Below are 21811 nucleotides of genomic sequence, written 5' to 3' on the forward strand. Positions count from 1 at the left end.
ATCACGACATATAGGTGAGGTTGCGCTGAAAAAACTGATACCAACATGGCATGGTAAAGATTTTTTTAACGGACATAATAGCCCAAGATTTCAGAGGGTTAATTTGCAAGACGGCAAATTATTGAACTCAACTTCCTTCTTTCCACGCCCGCCACTGGAAAAGGATTTCCCCCCTTTTCAACTGGACTCGTGAAGAATATAACTGGGCTTAGATAAGCAATCAGCAAGGACTTTAGTATAAAGGATTTGACCTGTAATTAATGATTTGGTTTATACGTGTGTTTTTAGTATATTTATGTGATATTTGTGTTACAATCAAAGTCGTATGTTAATCTTAATTTATACAGTCAGTCTTATATGCAACTAACTATACTAACCTTTGACCTGCTCAAACACTGATTTACACATAATATATTTTAAATTAACTGTAACAAGATACAGTTTGTAACAGCTCACACTGCCACACGGCACGGCCTGATAGTCACCTGCTGGGTTCTTAATTAACTTTTTTGATCACCAGTCAATTTGGCTGGTAACTTTCTAAAGTTAACTCAACTTCCTTCTTCCCACGCCCGCCACTTTCATCAGAATTTCCACGAGCCAAAATTATTTCCCGGTGAAAATAACAGAGATTATGAGTGCCACTGAATGCATTTCATCAATTTATTGACATTGTTGGCATTACACATGCACAGAAAGTACAATGTACGGAAAGTACAATACATAAAACAATATACATAGTTCAAACATTTCCTTTCTTATTCATTCAATTTCCAAGTTTCGTCTATCTATCTTTATCGTTCTTCTGAATTAAATGTCTGCAGAGCTCTCTGAACTTTCTCCATCTGATTCCGAGCCACCCTCAGTTCCTTTTGTTCCGTGTTTGCACACAAACTCAGGCCTGCAAGAGCGCAAACTGTCAGCATGCCAGATGTCAATGGCTTTTGTAGGATCAAAGTCTTTGATGTCGGGTGAGCACAACTGTGTCTTTAGGAGGTCAGAGAGGGTCTCACCTTTCAGGCATGAGCGCCAGTCACTTTTTTACCTGCTTCATAACACTGAAGCCTCTTTCACAGTCAGCTGTGGTTGCAGGAATGGTGAGGAGAGCATCAATTAGATCGAGCATGTCAGGACACCAATGGCGAAGCATTTTGTTGACAGTAGTCCAGGTCTTCTCGAAGGTTTCTGTAGCAGGGTCAGACAGCGTTATGCACTTCCAAACAATTATTTTCAATTTTCTATCTATCTATCTATCAAATTTGCATTGTGCCTTTACCAATGGCATTTACTCTGACTCCTGATAAACAAAATAAAACTGTCTCACAATATTGGATATTTCTATGGAGCTTTTCAAACGCTTGCTAAAAATGCTACTGTTATGGTAAGAGGAACAAGCATCATTCTCCAAGTACCTTGACTGAATCCTGCTGTGTAGAGTTCAGTCTTGAGAACTGTCCATTGATCAGGGATCAACTCCACATCCACTCCAGCAGACAGCAGAAGAGGTCGGAAGTGACTGATGAGTTTGTTTACCTCTTCATCATTGTTCGTTCTGTATTTTTCTTTGCAATCCTTGCAAAACATGACGACAGGTGACTCACCTGGCTTCGCAGCTGGAGCTTCAACCCCCACTCACTCACACACACTGTGACAAAGAGCACATCGTCACCTGGCTTGCACACATGGCACCACGCACTTTAGACTGAGTGTGACTACATATGCACTTTAATAATTGCACACTTTAAGAGGAGCAACAGCACTTTATTGGAGATTTGCACAATACATTTTAACAGTGTTTTGCACATTGGTATAGATATATTTATCATATTTATTGAATATCTTTTAACCATACTTGTTGTCCTTTGTCAGGTCTTGGTTTGCTGGTGCTGTGTGGGCCACGCAGTTTCACCTAGAACAGAGGGACATGGGGTTAAATGTGCCTAATTAAAATGTATGAATGCATTGAATAAGCCAAGTGTATTGAGTACTCACCAGTCTTTGTCTGTAAGGTGTGCAGGCAAAAGGCTTCCCCAGGCAACGGACACCGCTTTTGTAGTTCCGGGGGCAACCAAGTGTAAATTGGTGTGGGGGTGAAAGAGATGTCTGTGTTGTATTTTAGCAGATGATTGGGATGTGTGTATTTTCTTTGTTAAGCAGATGTAAATGGGGTGTATATAGAGTATTGATGAGGTTTGGGTGAATGTATTAATAAAATGGTGGGTTCAGCATGTTGTTAGGCAGTGGATCCCGGTAGATGGAATCTCCCTCAGTCATTAGCTGGGACAACCTATAAATAGGAGTCATTTTAACAACCGGGGGGGGGGCTTTTGTACTGAGGACTCTATGCTGTCATGGTTCAATAAAGAATTGTCTCTGTGACCCACTGCAAACCTGCCTTGGATCATTCTTTGCTGTACTATCCAGCCGTAATTGTGGTCATTCTCGCACACACACTCTTTGTAATGTAGTTTTCTATACTTAATAGATGTGTGCTTTATTTGCTTTACTTGTTTTTAGAATAAATACCTTCTGATTACAAATGTTGTCTATTTAATGTTGTACATTATGAATGATATGCTGGCCTCTGCTGTGACAAGAATTCACGATTCCTACAACCACTACTAAATATTAATATGGTAATTTGATTATAATTATATTCATAATTAATAATCAGTGTTCCAAATTGATAGTTTAGTAACTTTATGAAACCGATTTAGGTGAATTGCCTATATTTTTCTGTTTTACAGATGGTGCCCCTTAACAAGCTGACTTAGAGCAAATTAAGTCATATATTTTCTTAGAATTAATAATTATTTATCTAACCATCTAACCACACTTTTGAACCATGAGATCCACAAAAGTGGTGCTCAGGTTCATCCCTACATATTTGGTATCCTTATGGGAGGGATAGCATTTATGATAACAGCCTTTTATTAACATATTTGACACCCTGTGCAAGGTCATCATTGGTTCATAAAAGAGCCATCCTTAATTACATTTTTGGTGACCCGTGATGGAGGCAATTGGTGTCTGTAACCAGATACCCCAACATATTTGACGGCCCATTGCGAGGCCCAACAAAAACGAACTGCAGAGTAACAAGTAAAGACTTGAAAGAGTCATTGGAACTGATTAACATCTCTAGTCATCAGTCTACCACACAGGTGTGGTGTCCACGGACGCCGCCGCTCCTTTCCAAGGAAATATCACTTAATGCTTGAAGTTTGCCAAATCTTGACGCCACCAACCGTGAAACTGTTTTGTGGACTGATGAAACTAAGGCTGAATTGTTCATGAAGAACATGCAGCACTGGGTATGGTGACAAAGGGCCCTGCATTACAACATGAGAGCATCATCCCAACACTGATGTGTGATGGAGGGAGCATCATGATTTGGGGCTGCTTTGCTGCCTCAGGGCCTGGACTACTTACTATCATTGGGGGGAAAATGAATTCCCAATTTTATCTAATGTATTCTATAGGTTAATGTCATGGTGGCTGACTGCCAGCTGAAGATCAGTAGAAGGTGGGTTATGCAGCAGACCCTAAACATCAAAGTAAATCTACAGAATGACTTCAAAAAGAAAATCCACATTTTGGAGTGTCCCAGTCAGAGCCCAGACCTCAATCCAAAAGAGATGCTGTGGAATGACCTCAAGAGAGCCGTTCACACCAGATATCCTGTCCATATGGCTGAACTGAAGCAGGTCTGTAAGGAAGAGTGGTCCAAAATTTCCACCTGAACGTTGTGCAGGTCTGATCAGCAGCTATCAGAAGCGTTTGGTTGAGGTTATTGCTGCCAAAGGAGACTTGACCAGTTACTAAATCAATCACTTACTTTTTCCGCCATCACTATGAATGTTTAATGGATGTGTTCAATAAAAACAATAAATGTTATAATTGTTTGTGTGGTATAAGGTTAAGCACATTGTGTTTGTCTATGCTTAGGACTTAGATGCAGATCAGATCACATTTTATGACAAATTAATTAAGAAAAATAGGTAATTTCAAAGGTTTTACATACTTTTTCTTGCAACTGTACACCAAACTTTACAATTTCATTCCTATCTATATTCTGAGTTTCTTTTATATAGAGGACTTTGTTTATTTATCATCAAAGCAATATAAAAAAGTAATAGGTAAGTTTTTTAATTGCTGTTGACAGTACAATGATATATGGAGTGATGAAAGCATAATAAAAAAAGTCCCTCAACAAAAACCTTTGAATCAAAATTAAACAAGATTGTTGGACCATGGCTTTATGACGTTAAGATTTCTGTTCTTGAAATGTATACAAATTTGTACATAGTTATAAAAAATAATGCATAATTCTCACCCCTGTCAATACCCAAGTCATCGTTAAAATATTGTCTACATTAAAACATATTTGTTAATTCACAAAACGCACACTTTTTTTAATCGTGTTACCAAAAAACAATCACAACCTAATTCACGTAGGAACCTTAGTTATAATGATGCACTACGGCGACTTTTCGCTGTAACACATCATACAGGATTGTGTGTGCTACCTGATTTTGTGTCCTCTCGACTCTATTGAAAGTCATGGCAGGTCCTGATCTGATAAAAACTCTTCTGTACACCGTCAATAACCTGCTGCAGCAGGAGAAGTACAAAGCCGCGCTAGCTGTGCTGAAAGGATTCAGAAACGGCGCCGTGTGAGTGAAAACGTCCAATAAAAAAATTATTTAGTTTCCTTCTTTAGCACACAGCTAGCTAGGAGGCTAGCTAACAGGTCTTATCAGCTGAAGTAAGTTACTAAAGTGGTCTGTGCCTGGATCCACATACAGCAAATAGTAGCAGCTTTTATGGACTTCACTAAAAATGCGCTGACGATGTTTGACTTTGTTTTATAGCTGTTTTATAGCCACTTGTGGTTCAAGACAGCACTGACATCATAATGTACTTTTTATTTCTCAGGTATGGGGCCAAAATCAGAGCACCACATGCTCTGGTAATGACATTTCTGTTCAGGAGTGGCAGGTAAGGATCTGAACTGTAATTTAATTCTAAGAAATTGAAATGACCTTGCTGTTAAATACTCCCAACCTCTCTTGAATGGACAGTTCACCCCCAAATCAAAAAATCCATATTTTTCCTCTCACCTGTTTATCAGTCTAGATTTTCTTTTAGAGTTGCAGAGTGTTGGAGGTATTGGCTATAGAGATGTCTGCCTTCTCTTGATTATAATGTATCTAGAAAAAATGTCTCTTTCCAGAAGTTAAGACTTGGCTACTCAAGATAATCCATGTTGACATTGTTGTGAGCAGTTTCATTTATCATTTATTTTTAACATATATTGCACTCCCGGAGATTAAGACAATCCACTAGTAATTAATCTATTCATTATCCATAACCGCTTATCTGAACTCTGGTCACACCTACGGGCAATTTTAAAAACTTTGTTTTGTTAATGGTTGATTCATTGACATGTATATCTTGAGTGCCAGCTCGCACCAAATTTCCAGCTAAAGACATTTGGCCTTAATAAGCAATATCTGTATCTACCTAGTGTTTTGTTTTTGCTGATATTAAGGGTGATTGACCAATTGTCTTCTTTTAATTCCCAGGAGTATGTCACCAAATTCAGCTGCCACAAAAAAAGCGACAAAAGGTCTTTTAATGCAAAACTTGCTCATATACAGAAACAAAAATGGGAATTTTCACAATAAAATGATTAACTGATGAAGTAAAATATGTCTATTAAACACAAAATTAATAAAAACTTTAATAATGACATTTCTTTTTAGTTACAACAGTTATAACAGCTCTTCAAGTACTGAACAGCTGTTGACTACCTGAGAAACGGATGACTACCTGAAATACAGTATTTTAATGTGATTTAACGTAGCACTATGACTCACTCAGTGTGTCATTACTAATGCGCTGAGGATTCCCTCACAACGCTTGAACACATTGATCAATTTAGAGCCACCAGTTGAATCTAAGCTGCACATCTTTGGACTGTGGGAAGAAGCCTGAGGACCCGGAGAGAACCCATGCTGACACGGGGAGAACATGCAAATTTTGCACAGAAGAGCTGCAAGTCAAATTCGAACCTCGCTGTGACATGAAAGTGCTAACCAATAAATCACTGTGAAGCCCTAGCAGGGAACTGTATTAGAAATCAAGAATCAAGAAGCCTTTATTGTCATTGCACAGGGTAACAAGTACTAGTACAACGAAATTTGGCATCAACCCGTCCAAATGTATAAAACACACAAACAACATGACAGACAGCCGTGAAGCCAGGGCTGTTTAGTGGATTGGGGTTTGGGCTCACTACAAGGTTTGGATTATGTTGAGTAACAGGGTCATGATTTCTGCTGTTGAGTTTTTTTAAATAAAGCTTTTTTTGGAGCTTTAAACAAAATAAGAGAAGTGCCATTTAGTTTCAATATATTCAAGAGAAGGCAGACATCTCTACGGCTGATTTCGCATCAAATCTGTATGAATAAAAAGCACTACAGGAGGAAAAAAAACAGTGGGGTGAACTCTGAACACTTTTTCTTCTCTCTAACAGTTTGAAGGACAAGCTCAGAGCCATTTTGAAGGCCACGTACACCCACTCTCGCAACCTGGCATACTTTGTGTTTACATACAAAGGACTGCAAGCACTGCAAGAGAGGTGCCAGGGGAAGAGTTTGCAGTCTCACTCCTTTCTGGCCGCCTGTGTTGGAGGATGGTTAGTGTTTGGAGATAACAACAACATCAATAGCCAGGTATGATACAAATAAATCCCTTGTTATCACTTTTGGTCTTTCTTAGATCATATTTGTACATTAGCAAGCACACCATTACCGTGTTTTCACCATATTGGAAATTCCAAATCTTCATACAATATCTTGAAAATATTGATATTCAATACTATAATCAATCAATACTTTTCTGGGCTTGTAGCAGAGAACAGCAGAATTGTTGTAGTAAACAGCAAACCTTTTTACATAAGTGAAAACAATATTCCTCTTTATTGCATATGTTCAAAAGCCTCTGATGATACATAACACATTCAAAAGGCAATAAAGTGCAAGTAAAAACAAAACAAAATGTCAATTTTGCATTTTTAAGGTACAAACAAGTGAAAAAAATCAAGCAGATGTAAATAATATTCTTATGGGTTATATGCAGATATACTCTACATAAATAAATTATTGTTACCTGAATTGAAACTAAACCACAGTGAATGGGATGAGACAAAAAGACAGACATATGAGTGAATGTGAGGGGCAGAGCTATGCACCAGGCGGCAAACCAGGAAATGCCTTAAGCTGCATTCTACCAAAAACTCCAGTAGGGGGCGCTAAGTTTGGCTGCAAAAACATTTCTGTCCATTAATTTCAATGCAAAATGAGAAAGCTTCTCACTTGATTTATTACTTCAGAATATTTTTAGGGCAACAATTAGTCTAAATTGCTAGTAAATTTTTTTTACCTACCTTTGATTGACAGGTCACTAACAAGGCGAGCCGTCATCAGGAGAGAAGCAGAACAATGCGTATCCACGGCAACGTGTCAATAAAGTTATATATAACGTTATATAGATATAAAAAAGGACGTTTACTGGTTTGGTCTCATAACTTTGACCCTTGCACACTGTATTTTCACTTAATTTATTTGAACGTTTTGTTCAGTAAAAATGTCTTGTTCAGCGTTTGGTTGGACTAACAGACACTCCAAGGAGTCGCTGTTCATTTTTCTTAGGTAAGTAACGTACATTTTTTTTTTTTTTTTTGCTAGCCAAAATGAACATCCCAGTTAATGCTCCAGTTAATGCTAACATGAATTAGCAGTGACTGCTCTCAGTCAGGTTGAGGTGTAGAGAGGCTGTAGTCGGTGATCAGATCCCTCTCGCTGCTCCACTGTCCAAATATGGTCTGCAAAGAGTCATTATATCCTATCGTCTGCTCCCCAAATCGAAAACAAGATGGCGACACAAGATGGCGACAAGTGTAATGTTGAACTCGATGCTTCCAACAGCCAGTCCACAAACCAATGGGTGAAGTCACGGTGCCTACGTCCATTATTTATATACAGCCTATGGTATGAATTCGCTGTTGGAGACAAAAGAAAGCAGATAGTGCAGCTGTTACGAAAGTGTGGAAAATAAGTATTGGAACCATTCGGAATCTTTATTATTATTATTATTATTATTATTCTTTATTTTTGACAATCCTACATCATCATGAACTGTAATTCCTCAGGTCAATGTGTTCAGTCCGTTAAAACTCTTTACTTTTCTCTAGATCAACATGTACTTACTGTCAAGGATCCTGTTCGCCCTGTCTCGACTGGCCGTGGAGAAAGGATTTATCCCACAGCCGAAACACGACCCTTTCCCCCTCTTCGCCACACTGGTGTGGGGCATCGTCCTGTGGCTGTTTGAATATTACCCTCACACCCTCCAGCCGTCGCTGCAATCCTCCATGAACTACCTCTACCATGACAGCAACGTGTGGCACGACATAACAGACTTCCTTGTTTATAATAAGCCAAGGACTGCCGCTTAGATGTGAAACTTTAGGTTTATCAGTACAGACCATACCTCTACAATTCATGAATTGCATTATTTTTTTAGAATCACTAATATTCCAAATATTATTGAATGTTGCCTTTTTAATATTATAACAAGATCATAGTTTGCACTGTACAACTTTGTTTTGTTAATGGTTGATTCATTGACATGTATATCTTGAGTGCCAGCTCGCACCAAATTTCCAGTTAAAGACATTTGGCCTTAAAAAGCAATATCTGTATCTACCTAGTGTTTTGTTTTTGCTGATATTTAGGGTGATTGACCAATTGTCTTCTTTTAATTCCCAGGAGTATGTCACCAAATTCAGCTGCCACAGAAAAAGCGACAAAAGGTCTTTTAATGCAAAACTTGCTGATATACAAAGACAAAAATGGGAATTTTCACAATAAAATGATTAACTGATGAAGTAAAATATGTCTATTAAACACAAAATTAATAAAAACTTTAATAATGACATTTCTTTTTAGTTACAACAGTTATAACAGCTGTTCAAGTACTGAACAGCTGTTGACTACCTGAGAAACGGATGACTACCTGAAATACAGTATTTTAATGTGATTTAATGTAGCACTATGACTCACTCGGTGTGTCATAACTAATGCGCTGAGGATTCCCTCACAATGCTGGAACATATTGATCTCTTTGTAGCAGCTGCACCAGAAATACTGGCTCTATGTGCTGAAATTATTGTTAATGTACTGTTTATGTTTGTTTTGAAGGTGTGCCATAATTGTATCTTTTTTAATGAGGAATGAATGAAATCTTGTTTCAGTCAAACCTGATCCCAGTTTTTTGTCTCCCAAGGCTTAATCATGACTTTTGCTATTCGATCTTACCTAAAAGAATAAATTGTCTTCAAATGCTTTGCTCAACTACAGTAAAAGTACTCGTTATGCAGAATGGACCCACTCAGATTGTTTTTATATGTTCTAAATATATTAGATTATTTGTATTGATGTATTTATGGAAGCAGTGTTTTAATTTTGTATATATATGGCTCATTTTAACTACTTAATATACTGTGAAGATGTTTAATTAAAAAAAAAGTTGATGACTTTTAATTTATGTTTTTTTTATATTCTTGACCTAAAAAGTAACTAAAGCTGGCAGCTAAAAGTAGCGGAGTAAAAAGTAGAATATTTGCCTCAAAATGTAGTGGAGTTCAGGCACTTTCTGTGCTTCGAGCTAAATGCTCAGCATATTCAAGTCAGTTTTCTTATGGTGCAATATACCAGATGTTATCGCAAGACACTTTTCACACAGAGCAGGTCTAGACCACGCTCTGCTGAATGTCAGGGTTGCAGGAGTTTAGTCATAAACCATTTGGGAAATTCAAAATATTGACCTGATGATAGTGCTGCAGGGTAAGGAAGGGGATCATTAAAGTTATTACAATTTAATCAGAGGGGAACATGAAAAGTTCTAGCAAATTTCCTGCCAACCAACTAATCTAATAATAGAGATATTTCCCCCAAAACCACAAATGTCTAGCTCTAGGCACTAAAATAAAATAAAATATATGTCTGGAAAGTCATTAGGATCCATCCTCTAGGAACCATAATTGTTTGATTGTTGTTTACAAAATTTCAAGGCAATCCACCAAATAGTTGTTTTAATATTTCAGTGTGGAAATAAATTGGGGACTGACTGTCATTCATAGAGCCATGCAGCTAGCAGTGAAAAATCTGTCAGTTGTGACAACTAATTGAAACTTTGATTTCAGAATATAACCTGATCATACAATTCGTATGAAGTTTTGTACACTTAACTACACTTGGCTTGAAGGCGGCATAAAGATAAGCAGATAGAGCAACAATCCCTGTGGTGAGTTCAAGTCAATATTCATTATTCAAAAATGCCTGCCACCCCACAGTATGATGTACAAACCTGTCATTATCAACGTATGATGCCCCACCACTTGAACATGATTTGCGCGACAAAGCTATTTTCTCCTTAGGGCAAGTCTGAACATCAACGGAAACATCTTCAAGTGCACTCCCACGCTTCTGTTCTGGAGCACAAGCCACGGTGTACACGTATGGGTGCGAGCAGTGGAATAAAGGGCATGTGTGTGTGTGTGTGTGTGTGTGTGTGTACAGAAAGAGAAAATATGCTTGATGTGCATGACTTCATGTGCCTGTATTTTTAAACTCTATCTGACCCAATACATGAAAGCTAGGACTGTGACTACACTGTGTTCACCAAAAACTATTGCTTTGACACCTGTGCAGGCCTAATTTGTTCCACACAAAAATTACTAGGAATTAATTAGGAAATTGATAAAGAATCGGACTGTACAGCAGCCTCAATAATGGCATTGGCATTAATACAATGTTATCAGTTCCGATCCCTAATCATTACTAATTTAACCAGAAATCTGTGATGACAAAAACCAAAATCACCCGTTCTTGTAAGTTACATATTGCAACGACTTCACTTTTAATCTTGCTCATACAAAATTCTAAGGACTACATTTTGCAACGACTTTACTTTGAATCTTGCTCACACTAAATTTTTTCGGACTACATTTTGCAACAACTGGCAAGATGCCAAACTCATCCACACATTACAATGGTATAAAAAACACATGATAATAAAAAAATTCAACAATGTGAGCTATATAAATAGATAGTATCCAAAAAAAGCAATCAGTTTAGCTGTGAACGTATACTAACCAAAATATCTGTATACTGTTTTGGCAGCACGTCTCATATTTGGCAAAAATTCTGCAGTGCCTTCCAAGAGTTGAAACCCAGCCAACAAACTAACGTAATCATCGCTTTTGTTGAACTGGGTGAGTCTGATTACTCATGTATTAGGACATAGTGAAGAGGAGGGGCGTAAGTTTTGGTGCACCTGCCTTGAGGGCCTTAGTAACAATTGAGGAAAACCAACAGTTCACTTTCATACCAGCACGAGAGAAATATTCTGTGAGGGTGGGGCAAAGGTTTATATAGCTGCAGAGTTTGACAGCAGGGACATTTAGCGTTGAACTGAGAAAGAGACACTAACAAATGGAAGGTGAGATTTGTCTTCTGACATTCAAGCTCTTCTTTTTCCTCTGCACATTTTCTCGTTTTATTTAGTAATATGTGACTGCTCAATGCATTTTTCTTTAACTATGTCTTTCTTCTTCATTTGCAGCATTAAAAATACAAAATGTCAACCTGGAAAAATCTGAAAACATGGAGAAACACAGGACGGAGGGCTTCAGCAGCTCCAAAGCCCTGGTGGTGCGACGAGGAGCTCCATTCAGAGTCAGTCTGAAACTGGAGGGCCGAGCATTCAACCCCAAGACTGACACTCTGAGGATCAAAGTGAACCTAGGTAGTCTAGATTTACATTTTAGTTTAGCCTTTTAATGAATGCTATAGTTTGCACCACAATCGAAAATCCTTTTTGTCTAATTGTCTTTTTCTCTCCTCTCCTCAGGCCGCCTGTATGTGGTGATTCCAGTCACTTACTCCACCAAGGTCTCCTCCTCCCGTTGGAGAGCCTACATCAACTTAGAGAGCCTGAACCTACAAAACCCCTCCATCTTCATCTCCTCTCCTGCCACTGCTTCTGTGGGCCGCTACAAATTTCAGGTGTATTTGATCACCAAGGACAGCAAGAAGGCCTGCACGTTCGGCAGATTCACACTGCTCTGCAATCCCTGGTGTCCTGGTGAGTCAACCCAGTCAAATGACCACAGGTCTTGCAAAGATTTGCAGATTCAGAAGGTTTTGATAGCTTTTACAATTGCAACAGAAATGTACTTATTTTGTTTGTGTGGCTGAATAGTAGTTCCTTTTACGGGAGTCTGATTAGTGTTGATGAGCTGTGTGATGGCTTTGTGAATCATATGAGAGGGAAGGATTCATCAGAGCAAATGTCTGGCACCGGCAGTACAAAACAGAGGAAAAAAATAAAGTTTGAAGCTGTTAATGGTGTAGACAGCAGTGTATCTGAAAATGTAAATACACAAGGAAATACTAAATGTTTTTTTTTTCTTGCAGAGGATACTGTGCATATTCCCTTTGAGGACCAGAGAGAAGAGTACATCCAGAACGACTCTGGGCTTCTGTTTATAGGGACGACTATGAACGTTGTGTCGAGACCTTGGTCCTTTGATCAGGTATGAAAGCAATATCTGTTGATCCCAATTTTTGCAAAAAATCAAAAAGGAGAAAATAGAAAGAAACACAGAGGTGCTGACTCAACAATGTGGTTATTACTTTGACTATTGTTTTCCAATAAGTAATACATACATTTTTGATTGATGCTTTTGTATTTGATTGCATTTCATTTCTAAAGTTTTGCTTGTGTCCACTCGCAATATGTACTTTTAATCCTTGAGTTAGATTCCTCATTTAATGTTAGTCCTCTAAAAGAGCAATTAAAACAAACATAAAAAGAAAAATTATATGTAATTAAATGTAAATCAGTTGCTTTAGTAGAGGTAACATCTCTAACTGTGTAGATGAATGTTAACTGGAACAAACAAATCAATTTATGTGGTGTAATTTCTTTATTGGAAATAAAGGTTATTATTATTATTATTATTATTATTATTATTATTAGTAGTAGTAGTATCATATTAAACTAGTATTAACTTTTTATTAACTGTAACAGTATTAACTAATTATTACAATTAATAAGTGTAATAATATTATGAATACTGTTATTATTTATATGTTATATATTATTATTATTGTTATAATAATAATAATATATAAGTTTTAATTAAATTATTATCAATACTATTATTATTATTATTATTATTTTATTTTCTATTAATTACAATATGCTCCAAATGTCACTAAATCCTCAATGAATCATCTCATTTTTTTTCTAGTTTGAATCCGGTGTTCTGGAGACATGTCTGAATCTGCTCCAAGTCAGCCCTCAACACCAAAAGAACAGAAGGAGGGATTACTTGAACCGAAACAACCCCGTCTATATCGGCCGGGTTGTGTCTGCCATGGTGAGTGAGAACACACAACTTAAACCTCAAGATATGAATAAATCACCAGCTACCCTGGGTGTTCTGTTTCCAATGCTTTTATTTACTTTTTATGACAACGTGAGTGTCCTTCTGCTTATTAAAACTTGTCATGGCTTGAACTGAAACAGTGTTCTGCAGAAAAACACACACCTCATGCAAAGTTTTGCAGATTTAAATGTCACATGCAGGCACGCTGTAATTATTGCAGTAAAACAGAGTCAACGTAGTTGTTAAACTGCCACTGTGAATCAGAAACATCTCAGGCTATGTGAGGTGCCTCAGCTTGCTTTATGATGTTTGTGAACTGAAGTGCAAAGACGGAAAATTACATTTATCTTTTCTTTTGTGCTCAGATCAACTGTGAAGACGACCGTGGTGTGCTGAAAGGAAAATGGGCAGGTGATTTCAAAGAAGGAGTGAATCCGTCCTTGTGGACTGGGAGTGGGGACATCCTGACACAGTGGGCTGAGTCTGGCTACAGACCAGTTAAATATGGACAGTGCTGGGTGTACGCAGCTGTCATGTGCACAGGTGATTATTTCATTATAGTTCAAATGATACCCTATATAAAAATGTATCTTTATTATAGTCTTCACACACTTTAGTCACTTTAATCTATCATGTTTTTAATGTTAAATCTCAACCTCAAAAGTAACTGAAGCTAGCAGCTAAATGTAGTGGAGTAAAAAGTACAATATTTGCCTCAAAATGTAGTGAAGTAGAAGTATAAAGTTAACAAAAAATGGAACTACTCAAGTAAAGTACACATACCTCAAAATTACAGTACTTGAGTAACTGTACTTTGTAACATTCCACCACTGATCTTCAGTAACCAGTTCCAAACCCTGACGTCATGACTGATGTCTTATCAGTCTTCGTTGCTCACACGCCATGATCATGTTTTCCATAACACAATGTTCAGATGTGTTCATCAGCTTGATATTTATCCGTCTGTTTTTTTTAATCATGTCTTTCAGTCATGAGAGTTCTTGGCATCCCCTGCCGTGTCGTCACCAACTTCAACTCTGCTCATGACACCAATGACAACCTGGTGATTGAAGAGTTCTACAGTGAAACAGGGCAGAAGCTGAACCGCAGCAAGGACAGCATATGGTTAGTCACCCCGGCTTATTAAAGTACTTATTTTAAATTAATTTGAAGACATTAATGATGTTTTTTTTTGTTTTGTGATAACTTATTTTGACTCTTCTTTGCAGGAACTTCCACGTGTGGACGGAGTGCTGGATGACTCGTCGGGATCTTGGATCTGGAATGGATGGCTGGCAGGTCCTGGACCCGACCCCCCAGGAGAGAAGTGAAGGTGTGTGAGGAATCTCTCTCTCCTTTTGCTCATGTTTGGACATGTTTTCTTGCATGAACAGTACTATAACCTTCTCTTCTTACTTTTTTTTTCTTTTTTTAATCCTAGGAGTGTACTGCTGTGGCCCAGCCCCTGTCAAAGCAATCAAGGATAGGCGTATAGACCTGCTGTATGACATCCCTTTTGTCTATGCGGAGGTGAACGCTGACATCCACTCGATCATAATGAGCGAGGGTCGGGTGGTCAGCGTCAACAAGGACACAGAGAGAGTGGGATCCCTCATCTGCACCAAAGCTGTTGGCTTCCCCAGATATCACAACATCACAGGAGACTACAAATACATTAAAAGTAATAGCCAAAGACATAAATTAATTCATTTGCTCTGTAGCTATTTTTTAAAAGTTTAACCCTTAATAGGGCACTCATTGAAATACTTGCAAATTCCAAATTTCAACCCTAGAGAATATTGGAGGATATTACATACTGCCAGAATGTGAAAAAAAAAAACATACAAAAATAATATTTTGAGAAAAAAGTTTACGAGATTAAAGTGGCGAATCTACGAGAAAAAAATGCGCTGATTTATGAGATTTAAAGTGGTGAATCTGGAAGAAAAAAGTAGCTTTTTTCCCACTTTTTTCTCGTAAATCTGTGACTTTTTTCACGAAGATTTGCCACTTTAAATCTCTTAAATCTGCAACTTTTTTTCTTGTAGATTTGCCACTTTAATCTAGTAAATTTGCAACTTCTTTCTCAAAATATTACCTGAAGTTACCAAATATAGTTCTTTGCCTGATAAAGGGTTAAAAATGTTCATTATAAGACATATATACTCACATTCTTCTTTCCATCTTCACAATACAGGCCCGACTTCAACACTCTCATCGAGAAGCTCCAGAATGTCAGATGACTCTACAATAAGAAGAGGTAATTTTGGATTTTGAATACATGAGTCAGGCTCATAATCTGTTTAAACCCTCGTCATCTCATCTCATGCACTCACTTTCTTTATTTCGTTTTACAGGCTCGTCCAAGGGGATGTCAGTCTCCCTCACCCTGGATAAAGCTCCTGTTGCCGGGGAGCCTGTCTGCTTCACGGTGAAAATCATCAACAAGCAGAAGATCACCAAGAAGATGAAGATGCATCTGAATGCCCAGGCTAAAGAATACAACAACAGCCCCTCAGACACCTTCTGGGAAACACACGGGGTCATACAACTGGCACCCATGGAGGGTAAATGCACTTTTCACTCATCTACAGACTCAGAATTCACTTTTGAAAGACTGCTGTGGTCTGAATTTCTTCCTCTGTCTTTCCAGGCAAGGTTCTTTGCCAGCAGATCCTCCCAGCCCAGTATGAGGACGTGGTGGGAGACGACCTGATCAACCTCGCGGTAGTCGTGGACGACATGGCCACTCATGAGCGGGTCCTGGCCTCAGAGGAGATCAATATCGCCACCCCACAGCTCAACATAAAGGTAGAAAACATGTTCAAACATGCAGAACTTGATTTAGAATTTTAGCAAGAATACCAGCTTTTAAATACCAATTCATGTCTTGCTAAACAAAAGGATAATTTATAGAAGTAATTAACAATGCATCTGGGATATTTACTTATTTGATCTGATGGTGCAACAACAATAAAAATAAGTGTCTTTGGATGAATAGTTTCACTAAATTAAAGCATCATAGAGCGGTAGGAAACATACAGAATGCATTGACATTGACTCACTTTCGAGTTATATTTAGGAGGTATTTTAAGGAAATTATCCGGGTTAACTGACACACATTTCTCCCTCAGATTGCAGACGAACACTCCATTGTGCCTAACAAACTGCAGGCTGCCACAGTGACCTTCACCAACCCATTTTCCCACCCGGTGAGTGGAATACTGACTGTAGCCGGGGCCGGGCTCATCCAGGGAAAGGTTCACTTCAGGTAAGAATGACTTCACAACCTCATTTTTGAAGCACATGTTGTACAGTATGTGCAAAAAATGTTCATGTTTAATGACCTCAGTGATTTATGCAAATCACGAATGGCTGAAGAACGAATAATCGGAGGAATGTTCACTTATAGGAGTGCCACAGTGTAGTACACAGTGTCATTATGGAAGGAATGTAGGCTTGTTACACTTGTATTGTTCTGCTTATGTTTGTTTTCAGGCAGGTGTGGCTAATATAGTCAACAAAATGTTCCATTGCTGTGTGCCCTTTGGCTCCAATAGTTATTTACAGGCACTGAGTGGTTATTAAAAGGACATTTGATTACAATTAATTAGTGATTTGCTGTAGACAAAAACGTGATCTTAATCACCTGTCAAACAAACTGTCAGTGTGTCAGTTCACAATCACTGCATCATGGTCGTACTTTAACATTAACAATCTGCTCTGTTTCTTCCTGCAGGATGAACCCACTGAGTCCAGGAGCTAGCGTGGAGCAGTGCATCACCTTCATTCCAAACAAGGTGGGAATGAAGATGCTGCAGACCAGCCTGTCACTCTCCGTCAACTCCACTATCAGAGGCTTCAAGATGGTCTGTGTCAAAAGACACCATTAGATCCTGCTTTTGCATGTTTTTTTAAATACTTGGGCAGACTACTTACATTTCTGATGTCTGCATTGTTTTTATTTTTATGTGTGTTGTGAAAAACTAATTCTGTGGTACAAATCACGTTTTTACTTTTAGATTTTAGTGCATACTGCAGCTGCCCTTAAAAAGTACACACTGTTGCATGCAATATGCATATAGTTGGAAAACACTACTTAACATAACATTGGGCCTTGAACTTTTACCCTTGACTGTGGGTCAGAAAAGCCAGAAAAGCAAAATGTGACCAGATGCATTATGACATCCTGGTATTTTTGGCATATTTAATTTAACATACTATTTATTGGGACATATTAAAATATGTTTTTATATAGTCTGGACATTTAACAATTAACTGAAGCCAGAACATGGCAACCACATGGCAGCATCAGACGACATGACAGATTTATTGTTTTTTTCTATTGTTTTGTATGATATAAATGTGAATGTAGATAATATTTATTTTATTTAATGTATTTATATGCTGTAATGTGTTGAAGACATGACAATAAACACCTTTTAAATAAACATTTTACTTGGATTATTGTGCTTTTTGCTGTTGTGCTTTAGTACATTTGTTATTGCAGTTCTTTTTCTGACCTGAAGGGGGAGTTATTTCATCATAAAAAGCAACTGTTCCGTCTGAATTAAAGGCTTCTCAAACATTTTGACAACTACATGCAATTCACACGGTGATCATTCAACATTAATTCATTCGTCATTTAATCCCCCTTGTTTCATTCGCCTCTGGGTTGAGTGTAAAGTGAAATGAAACTCGACTCACTTTTCCCAACAATGCAATTAATTTATTTTTATTCATCTATTTAACTGTCTGTCAAAACAAATCGACAATAAAGCATTATATACAAATCATAGCTAAGCTGACAGGCAGTGTAATCGGCACATGCACAACCATACCAGTTCATCTATATTACAAACAGGCTATTAGGAAATGAAAGGAAGGACAGAAAAGAAGCAGAGTTAAAGCATGACAACATATACAACCCAGAATCAAAAGTAAGGATTCAAGCACCAGCCTATGATACAGCATCTTCAAGACAACTTCTTATCAAAACATTTTTACAAGAGCATATTTTGGGTCTTTGAAGGGGATATTTAATGCCGAGCTCTCAAACTGTTTATACCTCATTGTGTTGTGGATGTAACTAATAATAAATAGCTCACATTTAAATGATAAAGTACAATCAGAGTATTTTCAATAGCCTCTACCTATGAGGAGAATATGATCTGACATTTATCTAGCCGACATGAATAAAACAATTCTAAAATAATATTGAAGGCAAAATCTATCCCACGTAACAGGTCTTGTTTCTAATTTTGTCTTTAATGGTATCAGTGGGGAACAGGTTTAGTCTCACAACAAATTAAAAAAGGACACAGCAGAACAAACAATCCAGCTTTTTTATCCATGCAGACAAACTTAATGTGTTCAATAAACAGGACAATTTTTCATTCAGTGCATCACTTTTTTTGTGTACAAAAGTGGGACACATTTTATGAAGTAGAGATGAATTGAATTTTAAAAAAAGAAAAAGTTTTTTTTAAAAGTATTTGCAGTATTAGCCACTGTTCCCTGGGATTAGTTATGAAGCTTTGGTCCCTTATTTTGTCTTTGGTCTTTGATTTTGGTCCAGCACTTTTTGCCTCATGTGTCATTGATACACTGCAGCTTTCCCTCTGAAATCCTCACAGTTCCTTTGGCTTGAAAGTGAAATCGTCCACCTGGGTGCTCATTAGGAATCAAATGCCTAGCCCCCAAAACCTTGAAATAGCAATGCTGACTCTGAATCAGTCTCTAGGTGCAGCTTCACCTACTGGCTGCACTCAGGAGTTCAGGACGCTTCTCGTGGTTTTGGGTGGAGGAGCACAGCGTGACAGCTGGCGCCCTCTAGAGGTAGTCCAGCTCCAGTGCATGGCTCAGAGCCTCTAGATCAGCCCGACAGGACACCCTCCAGAACGGCATGTTCTTCTGAGAAAACAAAAATAAAATCTAAATTATATGCAGGTTCAATGTCAGACATGCAAAGTTAAGGCAGACATACTTTGGAAACTTGCAGCTTCCCTGCAGATGCAGTGCAGATGTAAATTACTGACTGTGGTTTGGAGGGGGATTATAGTATGTGACAAAGTACATGTGGATATCATGTTGGTCTATAATGTACAAAAGCTTAGTCAAAAAGAGATTTGTCCATCTGCCAAATCCAGGAAAAAGACATTGAAATGTAAAGATCAGAAAAAAAACCCCAACTAAACTGCTGCAGAAATCGAGTGTGTCTTAAAGATAACTGATTAGTTGAGGCCCATTTTTCAGCAGTCACAGTCATAAAAAAACAGATTGAGTTATACCTTCTTGGCCACGGACTCCTCTTCAGCTCCGTCTCCTATCACCACATAAACTGCTCTCCGACCAAACCTCTGAGAGACTCGCTCAAAACAGCTCTCTTTGCCTTTGAAAAGAGGGAAAATCTGAGTTTTAGTGTTGTTTTTTTAAATTAATCATGATTGTCATTTTCCTTCTGCCCCTTAATGTTCCTCACCTGTCTTGGTGGCACTGTATATGTTCTCTATGGGGAAGGCTGAGCCCAGACCGTACAGCAACACCTTGGAGAGGGCTGGGATGAGCTGGGTGGTGGTTACCAACACATTCACACAGTTCGGCCTGGAACAGGACAGAACAAAACAGTTATACTACAGTAAAACACCTTAACCTGTTCAGAATATGTTCCAAACACACAAAAATATTGTAATGTTTGGTATCTGCTCTAATGCACTCAAAATCATTAGCAATAAAAACAATTATCAAAATACTTTTTTTTTTTCTGTTCATTTTAATGGCCAGATAATCTGAATGCAAGAAACTAATAGTAAAAATGAAAAAATACTTAGAGACTGATTAATTATATTTTTCAACTATTTTCCCAAAAGAAACTTTAACTTATTAGATAAAAGTTTTCAGTCTGTACATCTAAAAAAAAACTGCCATAAATGTTGCATGCACCTGGCAAACTGAACTGTTTTTTATTAAAGTCTACATAGTCAAACTTAACTGAATACAAATGTGTTGAATACTGTATTTGATTTTTGTTTCATTTCAGTTTCTTGATTCAATTAAATCACAGAAAAATACTCAACTTAGCACCATCTAGTGGACTGAAAAGCATTTATTTGATTATTTTAATGTGTTTGTCATTTTAATAAAGTATATAATAAAATATGGATACTTGGCATCCAGGTATTGATAAAATATTGCCTTGCAAAACATCGCAAAACTATGCTGTATCAATTTTGCATTTTTCCTAACAGAGCTGCAACAATTAGTCGATAAGTCAACTGACAGAAAAATAACTACTTTGATCACTGATTAATAGTTAAAGTAGTTTGTTAATATTTCGTGCTTGTTTGCTGCTGTCTGCTGGTTATATCATGTTAAACTGAATAGCTTTGAGGTTTTGGACTGGCAAAAAAAGGAATTTAGACATGACTAAACAGACATTTCTCAGTATTTTCTGACATTTTATCGACACAATGATTCATTGAGAATAATAAATGTTAGTTGCAACCCTCAACCCTAATTTTTACTTTTTACTTAAATGACACATGCTATTTCACTAACTGACTCAACACATAATGGGATATGGAGAAAAATCTAAATAAAAGTATATTCTGTACAGCTACCAGCCAGTTTTAATCAACCTGCTGGTGTAAATCAAACTGCGGCAGCATTAAACTGACCTTGAGTTGATGAGAGCCAGGGCTTTGAGTGCCTGAGTCAGCCACAGGTCAGTCAGGACCTCCATCTCTCTCCTCAGCTGTAACCACTCCTCTCGCTTGGGGCTGCCCAGCAAACCTGCCCATCAGGGAGAAACACAAGCTCGACGGTCAGCGATTTGAAACAAAACAGGACATGAACTCATATAGCTCTGATGCATAGAGAAATCTAATTTACTGCAATGTTGCAAAACCCTATTTTGACAGCAGAACTGTCTGCAGTCTTTGGTTGGATCCTCACACAACATCCTCAAGCCAAAACCTCAGACATATGGTTTCCAGCAGAGGTAAAGCAGCCAGCTGTAATCAGCAGCTCACAATGCTGCACAACAACTTCTATCTCATTATGTTAGTTGACAAATAAACCTGTGTTCTTCATTGTTGCCACATCATGATCCAATTAATTTAATCGCTAATACGTCAGTAATGGGTCTGATTTCTTTTTAAAAGAGATTCCTCTTGAGAGAGCAGGTGTTTATCATCACGTGCATTTGAATAATTTACGGTTTGGTTATTGAACAAATCGCGAGCTTAAAAAAAAACCAAAACGTTCTTTTATGAAGCTTATATAACT

General features: G+C 37.8%; 3 protein-coding genes and 2 long non-coding RNA genes across 5 annotated transcripts in view; 2 read left to right on the top strand and 3 right to left on the bottom strand.

Moving 5' to 3' along the window:
- Positions 1-649: 649 nt before the first annotated feature.
- LOC131969065 (uncharacterized) lies at positions 650-1637 on the bottom strand. The gene is made up of 2 exons (XR_009394084.1): positions 1413-1637; positions 650-1185 (listed from the first exon to the last, which is right to left on the bottom strand). It is a non-coding gene; the product is annotated as an uncharacterized LOC131969065 (long non-coding RNA).
- Positions 1638-1740: 103 nt separating this feature from the next.
- LOC131969066 (uncharacterized) lies at positions 1741-2023 on the bottom strand. The gene is made up of 2 exons (XR_009394085.1): positions 1993-2023; positions 1741-1909 (listed from the first exon to the last, which is right to left on the bottom strand). It is a non-coding gene; the product is annotated as an uncharacterized LOC131969066 (long non-coding RNA).
- A 2483-nt stretch (positions 2024-4506) lies between these two features.
- Positions 4507-9422, top strand: pxmp4 (peroxisomal membrane protein 4). Its single transcript, XM_059330360.1, has 4 exons — positions 4507-4676; positions 4939-5001; positions 6542-6740; positions 8261-9422. Exons 1-4 carry the CDS (start codon positions 4564-4566, stop codon positions 8522-8524), a joined length of 639 nt encoding a protein of 212 aa, XP_059186343.1. The 5' UTR covers positions 4507-4563; the 3' UTR covers positions 8525-9422.
- A 2142-nt stretch (positions 9423-11564) lies between these two features.
- Positions 11565-17418, top strand: tgm5l (transglutaminase 5, like). The gene is made up of 14 exons (XM_059328860.1): positions 11565-11571; positions 11695-11877; positions 11983-12216; positions 12549-12667; positions 13388-13516; positions 13891-14068; positions 14515-14650; positions 14755-14858; positions 14967-15206; positions 15723-15785; positions 15883-16092; positions 16179-16336; positions 16660-16796; positions 17265-17418. The coding sequence occupies exons 1-14, from the start codon at positions 11565-11567 to the stop codon at positions 17416-17418; spliced, it is 2052 nt and encodes a 683-aa protein (XP_059184843.1).
- An 820-nt stretch (positions 17419-18238) lies between these two features.
- Positions 18239-21811, bottom strand: part of eya2 (EYA transcriptional coactivator and phosphatase 2) — a 60587-nt gene continuing 57014 nt past the window's right edge. Inside the window, exons 15-18 of the mRNA XM_059328957.1 lie at positions 21202-21316; positions 20007-20128; positions 19816-19916; positions 18239-19438 (exon numbers count right to left, since the gene is read on the bottom strand). Of these exons, the coding sequence (XP_059184940.1) occupies positions 19358-19438; positions 19816-19916; positions 20007-20128; positions 21202-21316 (419 nt within the window). The 3' untranslated portion in view covers positions 18239-19357. The remainder of the gene's footprint in view (positions 19439-19815; positions 19917-20006; positions 20129-21201; positions 21317-21811) is intronic.

This window comes from Centropristis striata, chromosome 3 (assembly GCF_030273125.1).
Source record: "Centropristis striata isolate RG_2023a ecotype Rhode Island chromosome 3, C.striata_1.0, whole genome shotgun sequence".
NCBI classification, from domain to species: Eukaryota; Metazoa; Chordata; class Actinopteri; order Perciformes; family Serranidae; genus Centropristis; species Centropristis striata.

Coding starts and splice junctions, on each gene's coding strand:
- pxmp4 (XM_059330360.1), top strand. CDS start 4,564: ATGGCAGGTCCTGATCTGATAAAAACTCTTCTGTACACCGTCAATAAC. Junction 4,677..4,938: donor GGATTCAGAAACGGCGCCGT/GTGAGTGAAAAC, acceptor TTTATTTCTCAG/GTATGGGGCCAAAATCAGAG. Junction 6,741..8,260: donor ACAACAACATCAATAGCCAG/GTATGATACAAA, acceptor ACTTTTCTCTAG/ATCAACATGTACTTACTGTC.
- tgm5l (XM_059328860.1), top strand. Junction 13,517..13,890: donor GCCGGGTTGTGTCTGCCATG/GTGAGTGAGAAC, acceptor TTTTGTGCTCAG/ATCAACTGTGAAGACGACCG. Junction 16,337..16,659: donor CCCCACAGCTCAACATAAAG/GTAGAAAACATG, acceptor TTTCTCCCTCAG/ATTGCAGACGAACACTCCAT.